Below are 19,175 nucleotides of genomic sequence, written 5' to 3'. Positions count from 1 at the left end.
TCAAATTTAATCAGGTGTATTTTCATGTATTTTCGTTTGCTAAATCTGGCAACCTTAATAAAGAGTAAAACATGAAAGGGGCTCCTGGGTGACTCAGTTGGTTAAGTGTCTGACTCTTGATTTTGGCTCAGGTCATGATCATGATCTTGGGGTTGTGAGATAGAGCCCCACGTCAGGCTCCATGCCCAGTGAGAAGTCTGCTTGAGATTCTCTCTCTCCCTTTGCCCCTTACCTGCCCCTCACCCGCTCTCTCTCTCAAACAAATAAATAAATCTTTAAAAACAAAAAAGAGTAAAACGTGAAAGTCCCTCTTTTATGCCTCAACTCTTCTTCTTCCCAGTGACAACCAATGCTAACAGTTTGGTGTATACACTTCCAGTTTTTTTGTTTTTTAATTAACTATAGAGAAGCACGTACAATTACACAAATGCAATATTTATATAAAGAGGATCGTACTATGCACATCGTTTTGCAAGTTCTCATTTATCAAATGCCTTAAGATCTGTCCATGTGACTACCTATCCATCTACCATATTCCTTTTTTTTTTTTAAAGATTTTGTTTATCTATTTGACAGAGAGAGATAGCAAGAGAGAGAGAGAGCACAAGCAGGGGACGCAGCAGGCAGAGGGAGGGAGAAGCAGGCTTCCCGCTGAGCAAGGAGCCCAACACAGGGCTCGATCCCAGGACCCCGGGATCATGACCTGAGCTGAAGGCAGACACTAACTTGACTGAGTCACCCAGGCGCCCTACCATGCTACATGGCATACTGATGAGCAAATTGTTGTGGGGCTTTTTAGTGGCTATAAAAAGCAATGTGCTTGTGCCCTTTTACTTACAAGTCTGTGCACAGGAATGTTTAAATAGATCTTTCCTTCTCTTTAAGTTCCTCTACCATACGATTACAATGGTAGAGACTAAGGTTTGGAGGTAGTTTGTTTTTTGCATTATCACTAGCATCACTGTCTACTCTGTTTTTCACTCAGATGCCCTTGGAATTCCATCCCCCTTTCCTGTGGTACTCTGTATCCATCCCGTCTATGTGGATGAGAAGAGTATATAATTCTCAGGGAAAAACCACCTCACACCCGTCAGAATGGCTAAAATTAACAAGTCAGGAAACGACAGATGTTGGCGGGGATGCGGAGAAAGGGGAACCGTCCTACACTGTTGGTGGGAATGCAAGCTGGTGCAGCCACTCTGGAAAACAGTATGGAGGTTCCTCAAAAAGTTGAAAATAGAACTACCATACAACCCAGCAATTGCACTACTGGGTATTTACCCCAAAGATACAAATGTAGTGATCCAAAGGGGCACCTACACCCCCATGTTTATAGCAGCAATGTCCACAATAGCCAAAACATGGAAACAGGACAGATGTCCATCGACAGATGGATAAAGAAGATGTGGTGTATATATATAAAGGAATACTACCCAGCCATCAAAAAAAGTGAAATCTTGCCATTTGCAACAATGTGGATGGAACTAGAGGGTATTATGCTAAGCGAAATAAGTCAATCAGAGAAAGACAATTATCATATGATCTCCCTGATATGTGGACTTTAAGAAACAAAACAGAAGATCATAGGGAAGAGAGGAAAAAATAAAACAAGACAAAAATCAGAGAGGGAGACAAACCATAAGAGACTCTTAATCATAGGAAACAAACTGAGGGTTGCTGGAGGGGAGGGAAGTTTGAGGGATGGGGTAACTGGGTGATAAACATTAAGGAGAGCATGTAATGTAATGAGCACTGGGTATTATATAAGACTGATGAATCACTGACCTCTACCTCTGAAACCAATTAATATATTATATGTTCATTAATTGAATTTAAATTTAAAAAAAAGAAGAGTATGCAATTCAAGCATATGAATTTTTACCATGGCTGGAGGGGTTCTCAGGATACAGACCTTGAACCATTAGGGCCAGTTACAGACCATAGGTTCCCATTACTCAGCCGGTTGGGCACAAGTGAAACATTAACCATTCTCTTCCAGGTCTCTCCTGATTCACTCCCCTGCTAACCTGCAGGTCCTCAGAGTCCTGCTCATGGACTATCATAATAGCTAACGCCGAGTTCTTCCTAAGGCTCGGCTACTTTCTAAATGCTCTACGTTTAACTCATTTCATCTTCAGGATAGTTCTACGAGCTAGACAGTATTATTACCCTCCTTCTATAGATGTGGAAACTGAGGACAGAAAGGCTAAGTAACTTGCCCCCAAACACAGCTAGTTATCAGAAGAACCTGGATTTGAACAGTCTGGCTCCTAAGGACTTATTCTGAAGCATCACATTATTTGAAAACAAGGCTTTCTGATGAATTGATCTTACTACCATCCCTTCGCATAGGCCAGACTGACCTCTCCACCAGCTCCCACCTCCCTCCCCACCCTCCTCTCTTTCTGAAGCTGCAGCTTTAAAACTCCTTACACTGGGTAACCAAAAGGAGTTCCCATGGGCCAGGAAAACTTCTCTTGGTTTTGCTTCATCTGCTTTTGTTTTTTTAGTAACTTTATTTTTAAAAGATTTTATTTATTTATTTGTGAGACAGAGCACAAGCAGGGGGAGAGGCAGGGAGAGAGGCAGGCTCTCTGCTGAGCAAGGAGCCCCATTCAGGACTCGATCCCAGGACCCTGGGATCATGATCTGAGCCGAAGGCAGACACTTAACTGACTGAGCCACCCAGGAATCCTAGACTTTATTTTTTAGAGCAGTTTTAGGTATACGGCAAAATTGAGCAGAAAGTGCAGATTCCCCATACATCCCCTGTCCCCACACATGCATAGCCTCTCCCATTACCAACACCCCCCCCATCAGAGAGACACATTTCTAATAGTTGATGAACCCACACTGACATAATCATTATCACCCAAAGTCCCTAGTTCAACAGTAGGGCTCTCTCTTGATGTTGTACATTCTATGGGTTTGGACAAATGAATAATGATATGTATCCATCATTATAATACAGAGTATTTTCGCTGCCCTAAAAATCTTCTGTGCTCTGCCTACTCATCTCTCCCATCCCCCTAGCCCTTGGCAACCACAGATCTTTTTACTGTCTCTATAAATTTGCCTTTTTCAGAATGTCATAGTTGGAATTGGATAGTATATAGCCCTTTCAGATGGGCTTTAGTGGCTCTTTGTGGCTTGACAGTTCATTTCTTTTTAGCATTGAATAATATTCCATTGTCTGGATGTACCAGTTTATTTGTCCACCTACTAAAGGACATCTTGGTTGCTTGTTTTGGCAATTATGAATAAAGCTGCTTATAAACACCTTTGTGCAGGTTTTTTTGTGGACATAAGTTTGTGTGTGTGTGTGGACATAAGGTTTTAACTACTTTGAGTAACCACCAAGAAGCATGACTGCTTGATCATATGGTTAGAGTACGTTGGGTTTTGTAAGAAACAATCAAACTGTCTCCCAAAGCGGCGGTACCATTTCGCATTCCCACCAGCAATGAATGAGATTTCCTGTTGCCCCACATCCTCACCAGCATTTGGGGTTGTCAGTGTTCTGGATTTTGGCCATTCTGGTAACCCTCACTATTATTTTAATCTGCATTTCCCTGATGATGTATAATGTGGGCCATTCATCTGCTTTTCAGGAGCTCAAAAACGTGAAGAAAAGCAGAATTTTTGTTCAAAATTATTTGACTGTATCTATCTTTGATTACTACTTTGATCCATTCAACAAATGTACACGGAACCCCAACTCTCCGTGGAGACAATGACAAATCCAACAGCAATGCTGCTGGTTCATGGGCTTGCAAGAATTCCCTCAGAAGGGACCACTATCTGGCCACAGTAAATAGCCCATGGAGATAAGAAGCACTTGTCAGTGCTTGGTTTAGAGGAAGTTTTCAATGACTGAACCATAAAGACAGCAGAAACTACTGCTCCCAACTGTCTCCGAAAAACTCTTCAGAACAAATGGATTTTATACTATCTTGATATGTTACTAAGTTTTATATCAAATCAGAATTATAGAAAGTGACAGTCCTCAAATTCTGAATAGGACAAGCCTAAAAAGCTTCTTTTGAAATGCAGAAAATATGGGGCACCTGGGTGGCTCAGTTGTTTAGCATCTGCCTTCAGCTCAGGTCATGATCCCAGGGTCCTGGGATGGAGCCCTGCATCTCCCTCCCCCACTCCCCCTGCTTGTGTTCCCTCTCTCGCTATCTCTCTCTCTCTCTGTCAAATAAATAAATATTTTTTAAAAACTTTTAAAGGATAAAATAAAGACATTTTTGAAATGCAGAAAATACTGTTTTCCATGCAAAAAGGGCAAAGTTTGTAGGTCAAGCCACGAATGATGATTTAATCAAGCCCATTGCTGACGTGGGATAAAGGGTAGAGGAAAAGTCCGTCCCTTTACCTGGGCAAAGGACTGGCCCGAATATATTAATGGATCTTTCCACTCCTCTACCATCCCAAGGACTCCAGCTGTGCTGTCCACCTCATACAGCCCAAATTTCAGCCAGAGTCCCCTAAAGTCTGAAATAAAAGTGCCTACTAATCCCAGGCGAAGGTTCTACAACCTGAATGACTTTCCTTTGGCTTTTGGAGGAAAACAGCCATTACTTTCATTGACAAGCATTTTAATTGTCCCCAGTATTTTATATATTTTCAATGGCTGCTGGTTATCCACATGGATCTTCATGCCCTTTTTTCAGTATTAACTAAGTGAAGTAAAAGTTTCCAGGAGTGTGAGGGAAGGTATTTGGAGGCAAGGGAAGGAAAAGAGATAAAAGCTATTGATTGTTCACTACCCAGACACTATCACAGCTGGTAGCACATTTAATCATCATTATCCATTAATTTAGGTGAGGAAATAAGTCTGGGGAGGTTAAATAACTTGCTTAGGTCCCACAGCTTTAAGGGACAAAGCAGAGATCTAAACCAGGAATCCTCAATGTTTCCTCTAAGGGCACTCTCGGGCATCTGCAATACGGAGCCCCTCCCTTTTCCTCCACCCCGCTATGAACAGCGGTTTTCGAAAAACACAAAGTCTGTTTTTTCTATTTCTTTTCATAATGGCTCTCATGGCAGTAATAGCTGGGTATTTGGTGGTGACTGGGGGGAAGATAAAGGGGCAGGCAGGCGGTGACTGTGTGGGTAGGTTGTTTATACCTGTGGCTTACAGGCAAATAGTCTCATCACAGGTTTTGAAAGAAGTCATAATGACTGTAGGTGGGACAGGAAGATGAAAAGCATTTTTAAGTACTTTAAGTACAAAAAAATGGCAGAAAAATTCATAGGAGGCATTACTGATTTTTCCAGGCTGTAACTAAAAGATCCTAGGATTTACCTCTTTAGAATTCTACAGAAGAAAGATCCAATTTTCCCAGGGAGAAATTGAACCATTCTGACCTCTGGTCATGGCCATGATCCAGGCAGATTATATAAGCTATCTGGGAAACTGGAGAGCGTTCACATCTAACCTGGCAGTTAGGAAAGGACCATATCTCATGGAATTATCCATGCTTAGCTCCTCCGTGTGGCTCAAAACGTTTTGGGGACATAGTAATGTCAAGATAACCCCCTACTCTGTCATATTCTGTCATGTCTTGTAGCGTTAAATGATTTACCTCTGTTTTGTTTATATCATACTTACATATTCAGATATTCCAAAAGAATATGCAGTGAAAATAAAGTCTCCTTCTTAACCCTCCACCCCAGCTACTCAGTGTCTTGTCTTTTTTTTTTTTTAAGATTTTATTCATTTATTCATGAGAGACAGAGGGAGAGAGAGAGGGAGAGAGAGAGAGAAGCAGAGGGAGAAGCAGGCTCCCAAGGAGCAGGGAGCCCGACGCGGGACTCGATCCCAGGACCCCGGGACCATGACCTGAGCCGAAGGCAGACGCTTAAACATCTGAGCCACCCAGGCGCCCCTCAGTGTCTTTTCTTAAAGACAATCACTGTTAGCAATTTTTTTCTTTTTTAAGATTTTTTTTTTAAGTAATATCTACACCCAACTGGGGGGGCTCAAACTCACAACCCCGAGATCAAGAGCCGTACTCTCCACCAACTGAGCTAGCCAGGTGCCCATTTTTGCCAGTTTCTTACCAGGGGTTTTAATACACAAGAATTAATCAAAATAGTAGTAGAGCACCATTTCACACTACTCTAACCCAGACAAATATGCTTCCTGTTATGACATATATGAAGTCTTCTTTTATCTTTAACAATACTGAAAGAATATACAAAAAAACTGAAAGGGCTGTAAAAAGGGAACAAAGGGCCACTTGCAATAACCACGAGGATGGTTGCACATATTAGAAAGCACTAACTGATATTCTGAGGGCTCTTTTCCAACTTCTCCTCTTCTGAAAATAGTGTGCTTTCCTTTTAAAATCAATAATTCAATTATCTAAATTATAGCATAGGAATGAGGATGTCTGTCTCAACCCAGCACCCAGAATATTTTAGAGGCTTTGATTCAACCTTTTTGGGAAGCCTGTGATGTATCCTAATAAGAAAATGCTATTGCGTGCCTGGGTGGCTCAGTTGGTTAAGTGACTGCCTTCGGCTCAGGTCATGATCCTGGAGTCCCGGGATCGAGTCCCACATCGGGAGTCTGCTTCTCCCTCTGACCCTCCCCCTCTCATGCTCTCTCTATCTCATTCTCTCTCTCAAATAAATAAATAAGATCTTTTTAAAAAAGAAAAAAAAATGCTATTTAATGTTCTCAAGACAGGTTACTAACGTGGAGGGCAATACAGCACAAGCCAGATCCCCATAATCTGAGGGCATCTGTTTTTTTTCTCCCTTTTAAGAACATGTGGGGATAATACTTTCTTCACCCAGATTCCCACAGGAGTCCTAGACTCAGAGACGACTCCACCGTATGGATGCCCTCACAAAATCGGCACTTCCACGCCCATGAAGACACTGCTACTTCCCAGGTGTCATGTCCCCGCACGCAGTTCCTAAGAGTTCCACAGACGCTCTGTCTTTGAAGATCCGCGTGACTCTTGCAGCAGAACTAAAACGGGGAAGGAGGGAGGGTAGGTGAATGTGTGTGTGTAGAGGTGCAGAGGGAGGGCCGCTATCTCTTGAACGGCAATAAAGCAGAGATGGAGGAGGTGGTAAAAGTAGATGCTGACAGCTTAGCATCTCCAATGCTTTGCTGGCTCTGGAATTCTAGGCCCCACGTCGAATTCTTCGACTCCACTGGGCAATTCTGCACCAGCCAAGTAATCTCTTTGTGATTCTGCGTCAGCCCAGAAAATAGCTATGCTACTAACAGAGTGGTGACTCAGCAGAATGACTAAGAGTCCTCTTTTGTCACTTGTCAGCCCTCCTGCCTTCTGACTCTGAAGGCAGAAGATCTGAACCCCCACCAGGGAAAAACCAAGACCTGGAGTTTTCTGTTGACTTCTAACCATGAGCCATGTTACATTAGCTAAAGAACCAAGCAGATAGAAAGACGCACCCAAAGGAAAACCTCAAACCTCCTCTCCAGCAGTTTTTGTGCACACCCCTTCCACTGAGCAAAGGGTATTTATCTTCAAGCAGTTTCCCTTTGCCAACTTTCTTTCAGACCTTATCTCCAATGTCTAGCTACACAGCAGGGACAAGAGATAGCTCTGCGTCCATTTTCCTTTGCTGAGATCAAACTGCAAGTGTAATTATTCATGAATCCTGATTCATGAATCATGAGTAATCATGATTATTTGGCTAATGTCTATCTCCCCAGCTAAAGGGCAAGCTCTGTGAGGGTGAGGACCATGTCTGTCTCACTGAATGAGAGACTGAATGAACCGTTTTTGAATGCATGGATTCATACATGATCCTAATTGCCCACGGATTCCACTAGAAGTTCATCCTTAGTTGGGAGACCTCATTGCTAGACAATGAGTCGGTCTTCCACTTCTGCACCCGTTGAGCCATGTTGGAGCATTTCTTTCTTTCTTTCCTTCCTTCTTTAGATTTTATTTATTTGTCAGAGAAAGAGAGAGAGCGGCAGGCAGAGGGAGAAGCAGGCTCCCAACGTGCAGGGAGCCCGATGCAGGACTCGATCCTAGGACTCTGGGATCATGACCTGAGCTGAAGGCAGACGCTTAACGATTGAGCCACCCAGGCGTCCCCATGTTGGAGCATTTCTGAGACAATCAGTCCTCCAAGAGGATCTGATGCGGGAGAAAACAAGTAGAAAAGGCAGGTCTTAGATTGTCCTACTTCAGAACACAGGGGAAGAACGGGGAGCCACACCCCCTAGTCAGCTTTTCCCTCTCCTGCCCTCACAGACCTGGCAGTTCAAATATGGCTCCTGGGTTGCTGGGATTTCATCTTACCCTCAACTATTCTAAATTAATTAGAGCAAAGCCGAACTGGATAACCAGAGGCCAAGTCCCGTAGCTGTTCGCATTCACTTGTCTTTTTTTCCGGACACTGGATGGAAACACAGAGTTGGCCGACTGCTAGCACTCTTGACGGCGCCAAGCTCGGGGACTTCCTCTGGATCCCCGCCGCCAGCAGCCCGATCGATCCGGGCGCGTGTCCGGGGGCGCTCGGGGCCTGGGGCCGGCCCGGCAGCCCGGGGCAGAGTTCAACCCACCTTCCAGGTCTGCAAAGCCGAGCACCACATCTGACGCCTTGCCCTGCCTGTCTTTGACCTCCAGGGCCATAATGGTGCAGCCCCAGGAGATGATGTCCACTTTCAGCAGGTCTGACTGCAGCTGGAACTTCTCCACTGTCCCTGCCCCTGACGGCAGGTCTCCAAACACGGCTCTGGTCACCGAAGCCATGGGGAAAGCCGGGGGCGTGCTACTGCTCCCTGCCCTAGGAACTCCAGCCTCCAAAGCTGGAGCGGGAGAAGTTTACTGGAGAAGAGGCGGGACCCGGCTCAGACTCCTCCCCTTCCTCGCCTAGATTTAGAGTGACCGCTCCTGCAAAAAATATCCTCTGGCGACTTCCTAAATCTTTCCTTGGCCTGAGGGTGACAGGAAGGCAAAACTTCAGACAGGCTTTTCCTTTGCTAACTCTGGCTGCATTGCATGTTGGGAGTGGTAGTCTTTGGAAGGTGAAATTGCATTTTGGGGCCTGTAGTCTTTCTAAACCCAAGTCCTGAATCTGCAGGATTCTACCCCCTTCTCTGGCACGCGGTTCTCAAACAGGCAGTGAGCTAGCTGTTCATTAATGTTGGTGGCAGGCTTTCAGATGAAATTCTGGAAAATGCAGAAAGCAGAATTAGAGGCAGACGAATGGTGGGGGTGGGGCGGAATTCTGGTTTTAAATTAACTCTTTGATCCAGAGGAGAAGGAAGTGCAGAGGTAATTTAGAGAAGGGGCAGATAAGTGCAGGTGACTCTGAACATTGACTGAAGATTCCTTCTGTTTGTCCCTCACAGTGAAGCTCTGGACATGTTTGTGCTGGAAGCTCTGCCCATGGGCTTTCCTGGCGGTGGGTCTGGAGTAGCAGCCTGGACAGGGTCAAGTGTAGATGAACTAGGGCTTAGTTACCTGGAGGTGGTCAGAGACTGCCTCTGACTTTCTTTTTCTCAGGGGTCTGGGGGCTGGCCTTGAGGTTCTACCCTGTCTTGTTCCTGAAGTCCAAAATTCCTTTAAGAAGGGATTAAGGGAGCGGTGCCTGGGTGGCCCAGTGGGTTAAGGTCATAATTCAGGTAGTGGGATCAAGCCCCAGGCTCCCCACTCAACAAGGGAGTGGGCTTGCTTGAAGAGGAAAGAGCCCTTTGCCCCTCCTCCTATTCATGTGCTCATTTGCTCGCTCTCTCTCAGATAAATAAATTTTTTTTAAAAAAAAGAGGCGATTAAGGGAATATTTATTAAGTTCCCCTTAAATGTCACATACTGTACTTTTATTATCTCTTTTCTACAAGCAGAAAAAGGCCTTAAGTATGTACTGACGGGAGAGGAAAAGACAAGCAGATCATTAAATAACTGTCATACTTTAGAGTACCTCTGAGTTATCTGAGACACTCTTTTTCAAGAATGTGTATTTCCAGGGCACCTGGGTGGCTCAGTTGGTTGAGCGACTGCCTTCGGCTCGGGTCATGATCCTGGAGTCCCGGGATCGAGTCCCGCATCGGACTACCTGCTCGGCGGGGAGTCTGCTTCTCCCTCTGACCCTCCCCCCTCTCATGCTCTCTCTCTCTCTCTCATTCTCTCTCTCAAATAAATAAATAAAATCTTAAAAAAAAAGAATGTGTATTTCCAGGCTCATCCCTGGAATTTCTGATTCTGGGAGTAAAGGGCAAGACTCAGGAATCTGCCCCTTTCACAGGTGTCCTAGGTTATTCTAATGCGGATTACCTGGGACCAGACTTTGAGAAAGGCTGCTCAATAGTCTGATGACTAATCTCAGATTTTTTTTTCCCCCAAAATAGACTGTGATGCCATAAGACTAAGATAGAGCTCCTAAAGGCCTTAATAGGATTGTCAAATAAAATATAGGAGCCTGTGTATTTCTTTGCTAAATGTGTCAACCCTAGACAGTACTGGGCCTAGGTAGGGGGAGGATGCTGGAAGCCGGAGGACATGTTTTATTTGACTGCCTTCATACTCCTCTTTGCTTGACACTGCTTTTGGTTTGGTTCCTAGGTACCACGGAGGGGATTCAACTAGACTGTGGTAAGCGCCAAAACGCATCTATGGTTGGGAAATGAGGAGAATTGGAATCGTGTTCCTGGAATCAGACGCTAATACAACAGAACTGTCTCTCAGCCCTTCCTGTCTGTAGTTTGAAGGAATATTTAGCATTCTTGCCACAAGCCTGAATTCTCATTCATGAAACAGTGGGATTGTGAGAGCATAGGAAAAAGAGAACTTGCAACAGGCCTTAGTGAAGCGTTAACACATAATAACAAAAAGACCCAAACAAGTGAAATTACAGATTGCACCACACTCACACGATGACCGATAGCACTGTTACATGCTGCTTCACCAGAAATTCTCATAAACTCTGCAATCCTCATCAGCCCACTTAACATTTGCGGCTGATTCATATACAAGCCCTTTCGGCAATGCTGTGTTAGCACGGATGTCTCAGAATCTCTTCTGTGGGCAGGAAGACTGCATTTTCTTTTCTCGGCCTACAGTTCTCAATGTTCTGCCAAGCTCATGTTGTTGTCACAGAAAGAGATAAATGCATTTGAATAGCCAAAGCCAAGTGTCACTAGGGGAAGTATTGTAGCTAGGCTTGGTAGAAAATGAAACATACTGTGATGTCTCTCTAAGGTGTAAGGACTACATGTCTTCAGTTCATTTTCCTTTCACTTTTAAGGGCTTAACATGGTGTCCTAAATAGGACTACCTTGTGTTAGGTCAGCTTTCAGGCACAAATCTTGACTTTTCTTACCAAAATATCCTATTTTCCTAGTTCCACAGTGATAGTTTAAAGGAATATTTGTGCATTTGGGGCACCTGGCCAGCTCAGTCGGTAGAGCATGTGGCTCTTGATCTTAGGGTCATGAGTTCAAGCCCCATGTTGGGTGTGGAGCCTACTTTAAAAAAAAAAATACATATATTCAGGGAGATCTAGCTTATTTTGCAAGGTTAAGTATTTGATATAAATGATATTTCTGCATCCTTCTGCACTGTTTTTTTCTTCCTTAACGTTATAATTATGAAATTTATGCCCGAGCACCTGTGGAGTCCCTAGTGCATTTATTTTCCTGTTATGTCATATTGCATTACATGGATATATACCAAAATTATTTTATCTATTTTTAAATTGACAGACTTTAGGTTGATTCCAAATTTTTATTCTTACACATAATACTGCTATAAATATTCTTATGCCCTTATGCAAGAGATCATCTAGGGTATATTCCAAGGCATGTAATATACCCAGCAATAGCCCATGACATGTGCAATTTGACTTTATTAGATATTGACAAGTTGTCCTCCAAAGTGGTTTTATCAATTGCAAGTTCTACCAGCTGTGTATGAGAGATGCTTCACATCCTTTCCAGCATTGAAACATTCATTCAACAAATATTTTTTAGCGATCTACTAATCTGTTTTAGTTACTGGGATACAGCAGTGAAAGTTCTCACTCTTGTGGAGCTTCCATTTTCTTGGCAGAAGACATAATAATAAATAAACAAACAAATGACAATATAGTAGGTCTGGAGGTGATGAGTGCCTCATTTCCAGAGTGTGCAGGTGCCAAGGACTAGCTCTTCTCCTTGGACCCTTCTTTACCTACAGTAAGTGAATGCAAAGCCGTCTTGAGCCCAATGTAACCTAATCCCAGAAACTAATTTTTTAAACTTGTAATTGCTATAAAAATTAGGAGATGAACATTTTACATTGGTGTAATGTACTAGAATTTGTAAAGTGGTTTGGCATCCAGGTCCTCAGTTGACCACAATACCAGGCACCATATAAGGAAGTGGTTACATGCTCCTATCTCTGCAAAATAAGCTAGATCTCCCTGAATTTAAGCCATTAGTCCAGGGTCATTTAGCTCGGGGGCTTTGTAGTGCTAGGATTTTAATCCAGAGCACTTTCCATTACATCCTTCAGCCTCAGGTAAGCAATGATAGTCAGATATGTATTAGACCCTCATAGTGCTCTGGAAACCCCATTGATTGATCTTTCCTTAGTTTGAGTGAATGGTGTCGCCAAGGGAGTGGTTTGGGGGGATGTCTTTTTTTCCTCCTCATTTTTTGATATGAATAATAGATGGTTAATCAATTTCAGGTAAAGCTGCTTCAAAACAAGTCCCTCATCCATTCCCCCCCTTTTTTAAAGATTTTATTTATTTATTTGACAGAGACACAGAGAGAGAGGGAACACAAGCAGGGGGAGGGGTAAGAGGGAGAGGCAGGCTTCCTGCTGAACAGGGAGACCGATGCGGGGCTCGGTCCCAGGACCCTGGGACCATGACCTGAGCTGAAGGCAGATGCTTAATGACTGAGCCACCCAGGCACCCTCATCTATTTCCTTTTACTTGATTGTGGCACCTACTTACAGAAATTCTAAAGCCACAACAGGCCTGAGCACATTCTTTGGTTTTATTTTTTTTTTATTTTTATTTTTTTTAAGATTTTATCCATTTGAGAGAGAGAGAGAATGAGAGATAGAGAGCACGAGAGGGAAGAGGGTCAGAGGGAGAAGCAGACTCCCCGCTGAGCCGGGAGCCCGATTTGGGACTTGATCCCGGGACTCCAGGATCATGACCTGAGCTGAAGGCAGTCGCTTAACCAACTGAGCCACCCAGGCGCCCTCTTTGGTTTTATATAGACTGGATAAACACTTCTGGTTGTCCTTTGTGACAGCAATAAAGTTTCAAGAGTCAGAACTCTTTTAATTCCACAAGTCATAAACCAGCTCAAACTTGGCTTAGGCAAAAAGGGAAATTATTAGATCACATCGTGAAAATGTTATCTAATGGATGAATCTCCCTGCAGGCGTGGCTGGATCTAGGCTAAAACTATGTCAATAGAACTCGGTTCCTCTCTCCTCTTGTTCTGTTCTCCACTGTGTTGGCCCTATTTTCAGGCTGTTTTTTTCTACCTATGATTCCTAGCATCTCCAGGCTTATATTATCCCTACAGTAGCAATCTCAGGACACAGCAAGCCTCACATTCCCAAATAGTATCAACAGAAGTCCCAGTGTTGAATCTCACCAGGTCTTGTGCCCTTCTGCACCAATTACCTGGTGCTTGGTAGGGCTGGGTCAGGCTCAGCCAGAAATGTGGACTGGGGAGCGGGAAGGGGTGATTCTCCAAGGGAAAATCTAGATCCTAGTCCCAAAGTGAGAATGGATGCTGAACAGGCGAAAACAACATTCGCCCACCAAAATGAGTCATGGGGTAATTTCGTTAGAGAATTGTTCAACAGGTGCACAGGGAATTCTGGCAGAGAGAGTTCATGCACTTAGAATATTTGACACATCAAAATACCTGTGCCTCACAAAGAGCCGTCAACATTCTGTCAGTGGCTGTGTAGCTGGGACTGCCACATCCTCACTTCTATTCTTCTTTTATCTTTGTCGGCTCCGGTCTCCTGACTAATGTGGTAGTGACGCAAACTTGCTTGAACCTTTCTCAACATCTTCAATTACCCTGCTGTTTTTCAAAGGACAAGAGCTGCCAACATTCTAGAAAGAACGTTAGCTCAGATTCAGCCTCACCTGAAGCACATTCACCCCCGCCTTGTCTGAGATAAGGCAGATCTGGGTTCATCTGGATTCCCTTCCTCATAATAGGGAATCCTATATCAAAAAGCATGGCTGAATATTAAGTCTTGGCAGAAAGTAACACTCAAGCATTTAAAACAATTAAAGCTTATCTGACTCACATCAGTGTGGAGAATTTGCTCTTGTGATTTTGCCAGCCTCGTTAAGTAACCTTCGATTCAATGCCTGCAACAGCTGCTCACCAGTCATAGTGTGATCTTGATTTCTCTAGGACACTGTTCAAGAGGTCCCAAGTGGCACACACTTCTTACTTTCATAATTTCTTGCTTTTGAATGAATCACATTTGGCTCAGCTTGAAAGATAAATTTCTAACAAGATATAACAAGCATGTTTTTTTTTCCTTTTTTCTTTTTTGCCAAATTAGAGCTTTGAAAAGTTACTCTTTGATTAGAAAGAATTAGATTTGGCTGCCTATTACAGAGATCTAAAATAACAGTGGCTCAAGAGAGATACAAGTTGTTCTCTTTTTCCCTAAAAACAGTCTAGAGGTAGGTATGTCAGGATCTGAGATTTTACCCTATTTGCAAGTTAATAAATTACTGTTTCACGGATGCTGACTGAAGACAGATTTCTGGGTCCAAGACAAAGGATTTCATTGCTCACTGCATAGCAAGAAGCACATGCATCCTGCTGGTGCTGGTTTCTTATGCCCCCCACGACCCATGGAGGCAACACGGAAGAACCAAGGTAGACATGATATGTATAGTGGGTTTGCATTACACCTGGAATTACCACTTTTATAGTGAGTGGTAAGCAAGCCTACTCTTTGTCTAGGAGAAGCTGAATCTACTCACTGTGAACTCAACCCCAAGAAATGGTTGCCTAAAGAGTAGTCAGGGCTTTGCATTCTTAGCATAACCAAAAAGGATGTTCAGGGATGCTCAGGGCCTTGGTGGATTGGTTCTCTCAGCCAGTGGTCCAGGTGAGTACGGCAGTTCTGCTCCATGTGGGTCACCTGATACATAAGTTCCCTCTAACTTGTTGCTTCACTATCTGAACGGTGTGATCTGAAGTCCACTTAGCCAAGGACGTATGCCACTGTGTCCACATTTAGAGCAGTGGATGGAGGGGAGGAGGTGTGGAGGGGGAATGTTGGAGAAAGGGCAGGCTCCCTCCCTTTGAGGATACACCCTGAAAGTTCTGTAACTTATTCACATAATCATATCAAACTTCAGGGTAGGTTGGGAAATCTTGTTTTCTCTGGGTTCTGTTCATGTAGTATAAGGAAGATGATAATTGGAGCAGTCTGCCACATTCTTTACTAAAAGTTTACAGTATTTCAATAAATACTTTTCAGGAACCTTGGAGGGTTGCTAACAGCCACCTTGTCCCTCCCATTCTTTGCACGTAATGAAAATTTGAGCCTGGTTTGGGTGTATACTAGCCAGATAGCTATGAGCACACATTGGGGATGGTAGTACGGGTATCAGGTACACTTCAGGCACTGCCCAAGGTGAGAACACAAAGGAATCAGAGCATTTCAGGGGATCTAGAAGAAGACAGAGATTTTAGTCCAGAAGATGGTGCCTTTGTGAGTGTGGAGCTAGAAATTGCAAGGATCAAAGTGACAAGGTCTGCAACAGCTCTAGTTGGAGAGGTTCATAATGTCCAGAGTGTGGGTGGTACAGGGTGCGATCCAGTTTGATAGTGATGTGTTTTTAAACGGAGGAAGAGCTCAAGCCACACGGGATTTCCCCCCAGCCCTCCCAGAACTGGCTTCCCTGAAGGATATCTAGAACCCCAAGTCAATCACCCACAGTGCATGCGCTGTTTGTATCTTGGAAGAGGACACTGAGCCAGAGTTGGAGGGAGGGTTTTAAGGAGTCAGTGTTGTCACAGGAAGAATGTCCTGGTGCCAAGTGACTGGGAGCTGCCTAGGGCACTATCCTAAGGAGGGCCCAGCTGAGATCTTTGGGGATGACCTTGAAGCTGGCAGGTACTTTCCCCTCATTAATGGTGGCTCTGCGGTATAGCCCTCTAGTTCCTGGGGAGCTTCTCTTTCATGGGAGACTTGAGCCTCCACTCTAAGTAGAAGCACTTAGCTTGTTCATTCCACCTGGACTTCAGCGCATAGGGCCTCTGTCATGTCCCTTGACTTTGTGCCACCTTTTACCAAATTGACCGTGTCTCCCTCCCTCAGGTGGGCAAGACAATCATTGACCAGGTTACTTTGTCCTAACAGGGTCTTCGTAGAAGAAGTCTCTGTCAAAAATCACCACATATTTTTAAAAAGATGAAGAATGAGGGCCCTTTGCGTGGTTTCAGGTGGTATACTAAGATGGGTGGCATTGACTAATAAAACAGTTTGGCTTCTCCAGGAGGAAAGAGAGGAGAAGGCAAGGAAGGGAAGGTATAGCATCCTAATAAACGCTGGGACAGCAGTGCAGCTGAGACCTCAGGAATGAATCCAGTATAGGAAAGCTTATCAGCAAAGCCTTCACCTGGACTCTTGGGGGCACGTTCTGGTGGAAATGGCTGAGTGAGTTTATTGTAGCAATTTTGGGGCACGAGGAAAGGCTTGACTACTGATAAATAGCCAAGAGGAGCTAGGGCAAAGGATCTAGCTAGATGGAAGGGGTCTGGCAGGTCAAAAGGTCAAGAGGCAGGTCAAGTAGTGTCTAGCCAGAGTCAAGGTGGTCAGTGAACCCAGATTCCAGAAAATGGACTTGTGCCCTATTCCAGAGTGGGCCCTTGCCTCCCTGGCCTGTTGAAGATTGTCCACTGGCTATGGTGTGGATTATAATCAGCAGGTCAGAGGCACATAGGCAAATTCTGCCCTCCTTTGGGTAGGTTTGAACAGGGAAAATTTAAGCCCCACTTCTGCTCCTCTTCAAAAGGCTAACACTGAATTTAGGTCAAAGAATTGCAACAGAATTGGCCATTTCTTCTGGGCTTAACCACATTCTATAAAGAAGTGCAGTTGTACAAGGGCCCAGGTGAAGTCAAAAGGAGATGAAATACGACAGGGCCCCTGTGTGGTTTTTTTCTGATACCAAATGTGTCATGTTTTTACAGACACCAACCAATTCTATGACACTAATTGGGTGCCCAACAATTCAATCCAATTCTGACACTATTCACCTAGAGTTTGGGTCAGATCTCATGAGTTAAAAGGCTCAGTCCCGGAGGACTGGCTCCACATCACACATCAGTTGTAAATGGGGTACGCAGCCTACCGAGATTTCTTCCAGCCTGACTACAAATTTGGAAGTTCCCATGAGCTCCCTTCAGATTTGATAATTTGCTAGAATGACTCACAGAACTCAGGAAAACACTTTACTTAGGTTGACCAATTCATTCTAAAGGTTGTACTTCAGGAACAGCCAAGTGGAGAAGATGCATAGGACCAATTATGGGGGTTTGGGGTGGGGACTGGGGATTGGTGTGGAGCTTCCATGTTCTGCATGAATGTGTTCACCAACCTGTCCTTTAGGATTTTTATCAAGGTTTCATTAGGTCGATTAATCTAAATGGTTGGTTAAATTCAATGGTTGGCATGGTTGATTAAATCTCTGGCCATTGGTGATTGAACTCCATTCTCCCCTCCCTGGAGGTCAAGGGGTGAGGCTGAAAATTCTAACCCTCTAATTACTTGGTTGGTTTTTCTTGTGACCAGGTTTCAAACTGAAGCTATCTAGCCCCCTACCACACCCCAACGGTTGTCTCTTTAGCATAAAATAATCATCACTTAAGACACTCTTATCACTCAAGAGAGCTCTGTGCCAGGAAGCAGAGACAAAGACCAAATATTTTTTATTATCCTACAGCCCCCAACTGGGCCCTACCATGCACTCTGTCTTCAGGGAGTAACCACGTCAAGGAGGAGGAAACTTTGGTGCACCTTAGAATATTCTGGGGGCCCTATTAAAAATATAGATTCTTGGGTCTGACCCTCAGTGGCTCAGTGACTCTCAGTCACTGAGGGAGGGACCTGGGTATCTGTATTTTTAATAAACTCCCTAAGTGATTCCCATGCTCACTGAAGTTGGAGAATCATGGAGCAAGCATTTCCTTGAGTTGTTCTCCCACTCCCCCAACACCATTCCTTCCAGAAGCATGTCCAATCATGCCATGAATGAAGAGCCCCAAGTCTGCCTACAGGTTACAATCTTCCCCTGACTAAGGACAAGGAAGAATTACAACTGAGTACAGAGGACCCCTAGGTGAGGCCAATCTTTAGGATCTTGGAGATTCTGCCTCAGGTTAGAATCAGAAACTCAGAAAAAGGAATCAGAATTAACACTGGTCAGTGTCTGTTGTGTGTCAGGCAATGTGCATGCTAGGCGTTTTATGTAGTGTCTCTGCCTGGGAGGTAATAACCATTGTTACTCTCATGGCTGAGAAAACTGAGACTCAGGGAAGACTGTGGCCGAGGAGGCTCGGCAGTGTCAGAGACTTCCTAGGAAATTACCCATCCTGCTGAATGTTTCCTATCTTTCTGTTGAACTCAAATCCCGAAGGGAGAACCCAGCCAACAGTTCTAGAAGTTGTTGGGATCTACGTATCTCATGCTGATTATAACACAGTTGATCCCAACCTGTGCCTCATCTGACATGATGCGTGTGCCCTGGACGGAGGGTCTAGGTCCTATCTGTATAAAATAAAAGCCCATTCTGTTTCTTTTTAAGGGGGGAGGGGTATCCTTTTCCAGTACCGGGTTCTAGAATTAAAGAACTGGTGACAATTAAGTAATAATCACAGGCCATTTTATGAACATAGACTGGGGCAAAGAGCTAGAGAGTCTTGGGCCAGGCTCGGGTCCCCCAAAACATACCTACTTCCTAAGTGAGAGTTATCTCTGATGACCCGATTGCTGATGTCCCCTAGATTCAGGGCCATGCGTGAGCAGTGCGGGATAGAATCAGCCGATGTTTGTATGTTTGACTCTGCTTTCTTGGTGCTTCTGTATCAGGGGTGCATAATCTAACTTGTGCTCTACAACTGTTTTGCAGAGAAGATGGCTTTTCCTATTGTTTTGTCTATAATTGATCTGGGCTTC

General features: G+C 44.2%; 1 protein-coding gene across 1 annotated transcript in view; it reads right to left on the bottom strand.

Moving 5' to 3' along the window:
• Window positions 1–8,982, bottom strand: part of GALM (galactose mutarotase) — a 50,996-nt gene extending 42,014 nt beyond the window's left edge. Inside the window, exon 1 of the mRNA XM_028117137.2 lies at window positions 8,567–8,982. Coding sequence (XP_027972938.1) covers window positions 8,567–8,756 — 190 coding nt within the window. The 5' untranslated portion in view covers window positions 8,757–8,982. The remainder of the gene's footprint in view (window positions 1–8,566) is intronic.
• Window positions 8,983–19,175: the final 10,193 nt, after the last annotated feature.

Source organism: Eumetopias jubatus, unplaced genomic scaffold (genome assembly GCF_037043125.1).
Source record: "Eumetopias jubatus isolate StellerSeaLion01/CBP00866 unplaced genomic scaffold, mEumJub1_p1.0 scaffold_9, whole genome shotgun sequence".
Lineage (NCBI taxonomy): Eukaryota > Metazoa > Chordata > Mammalia > Carnivora > Otariidae > Eumetopias > Eumetopias jubatus.
This window is presented reverse-complemented; position numbering and strand designations above follow the sequence as displayed.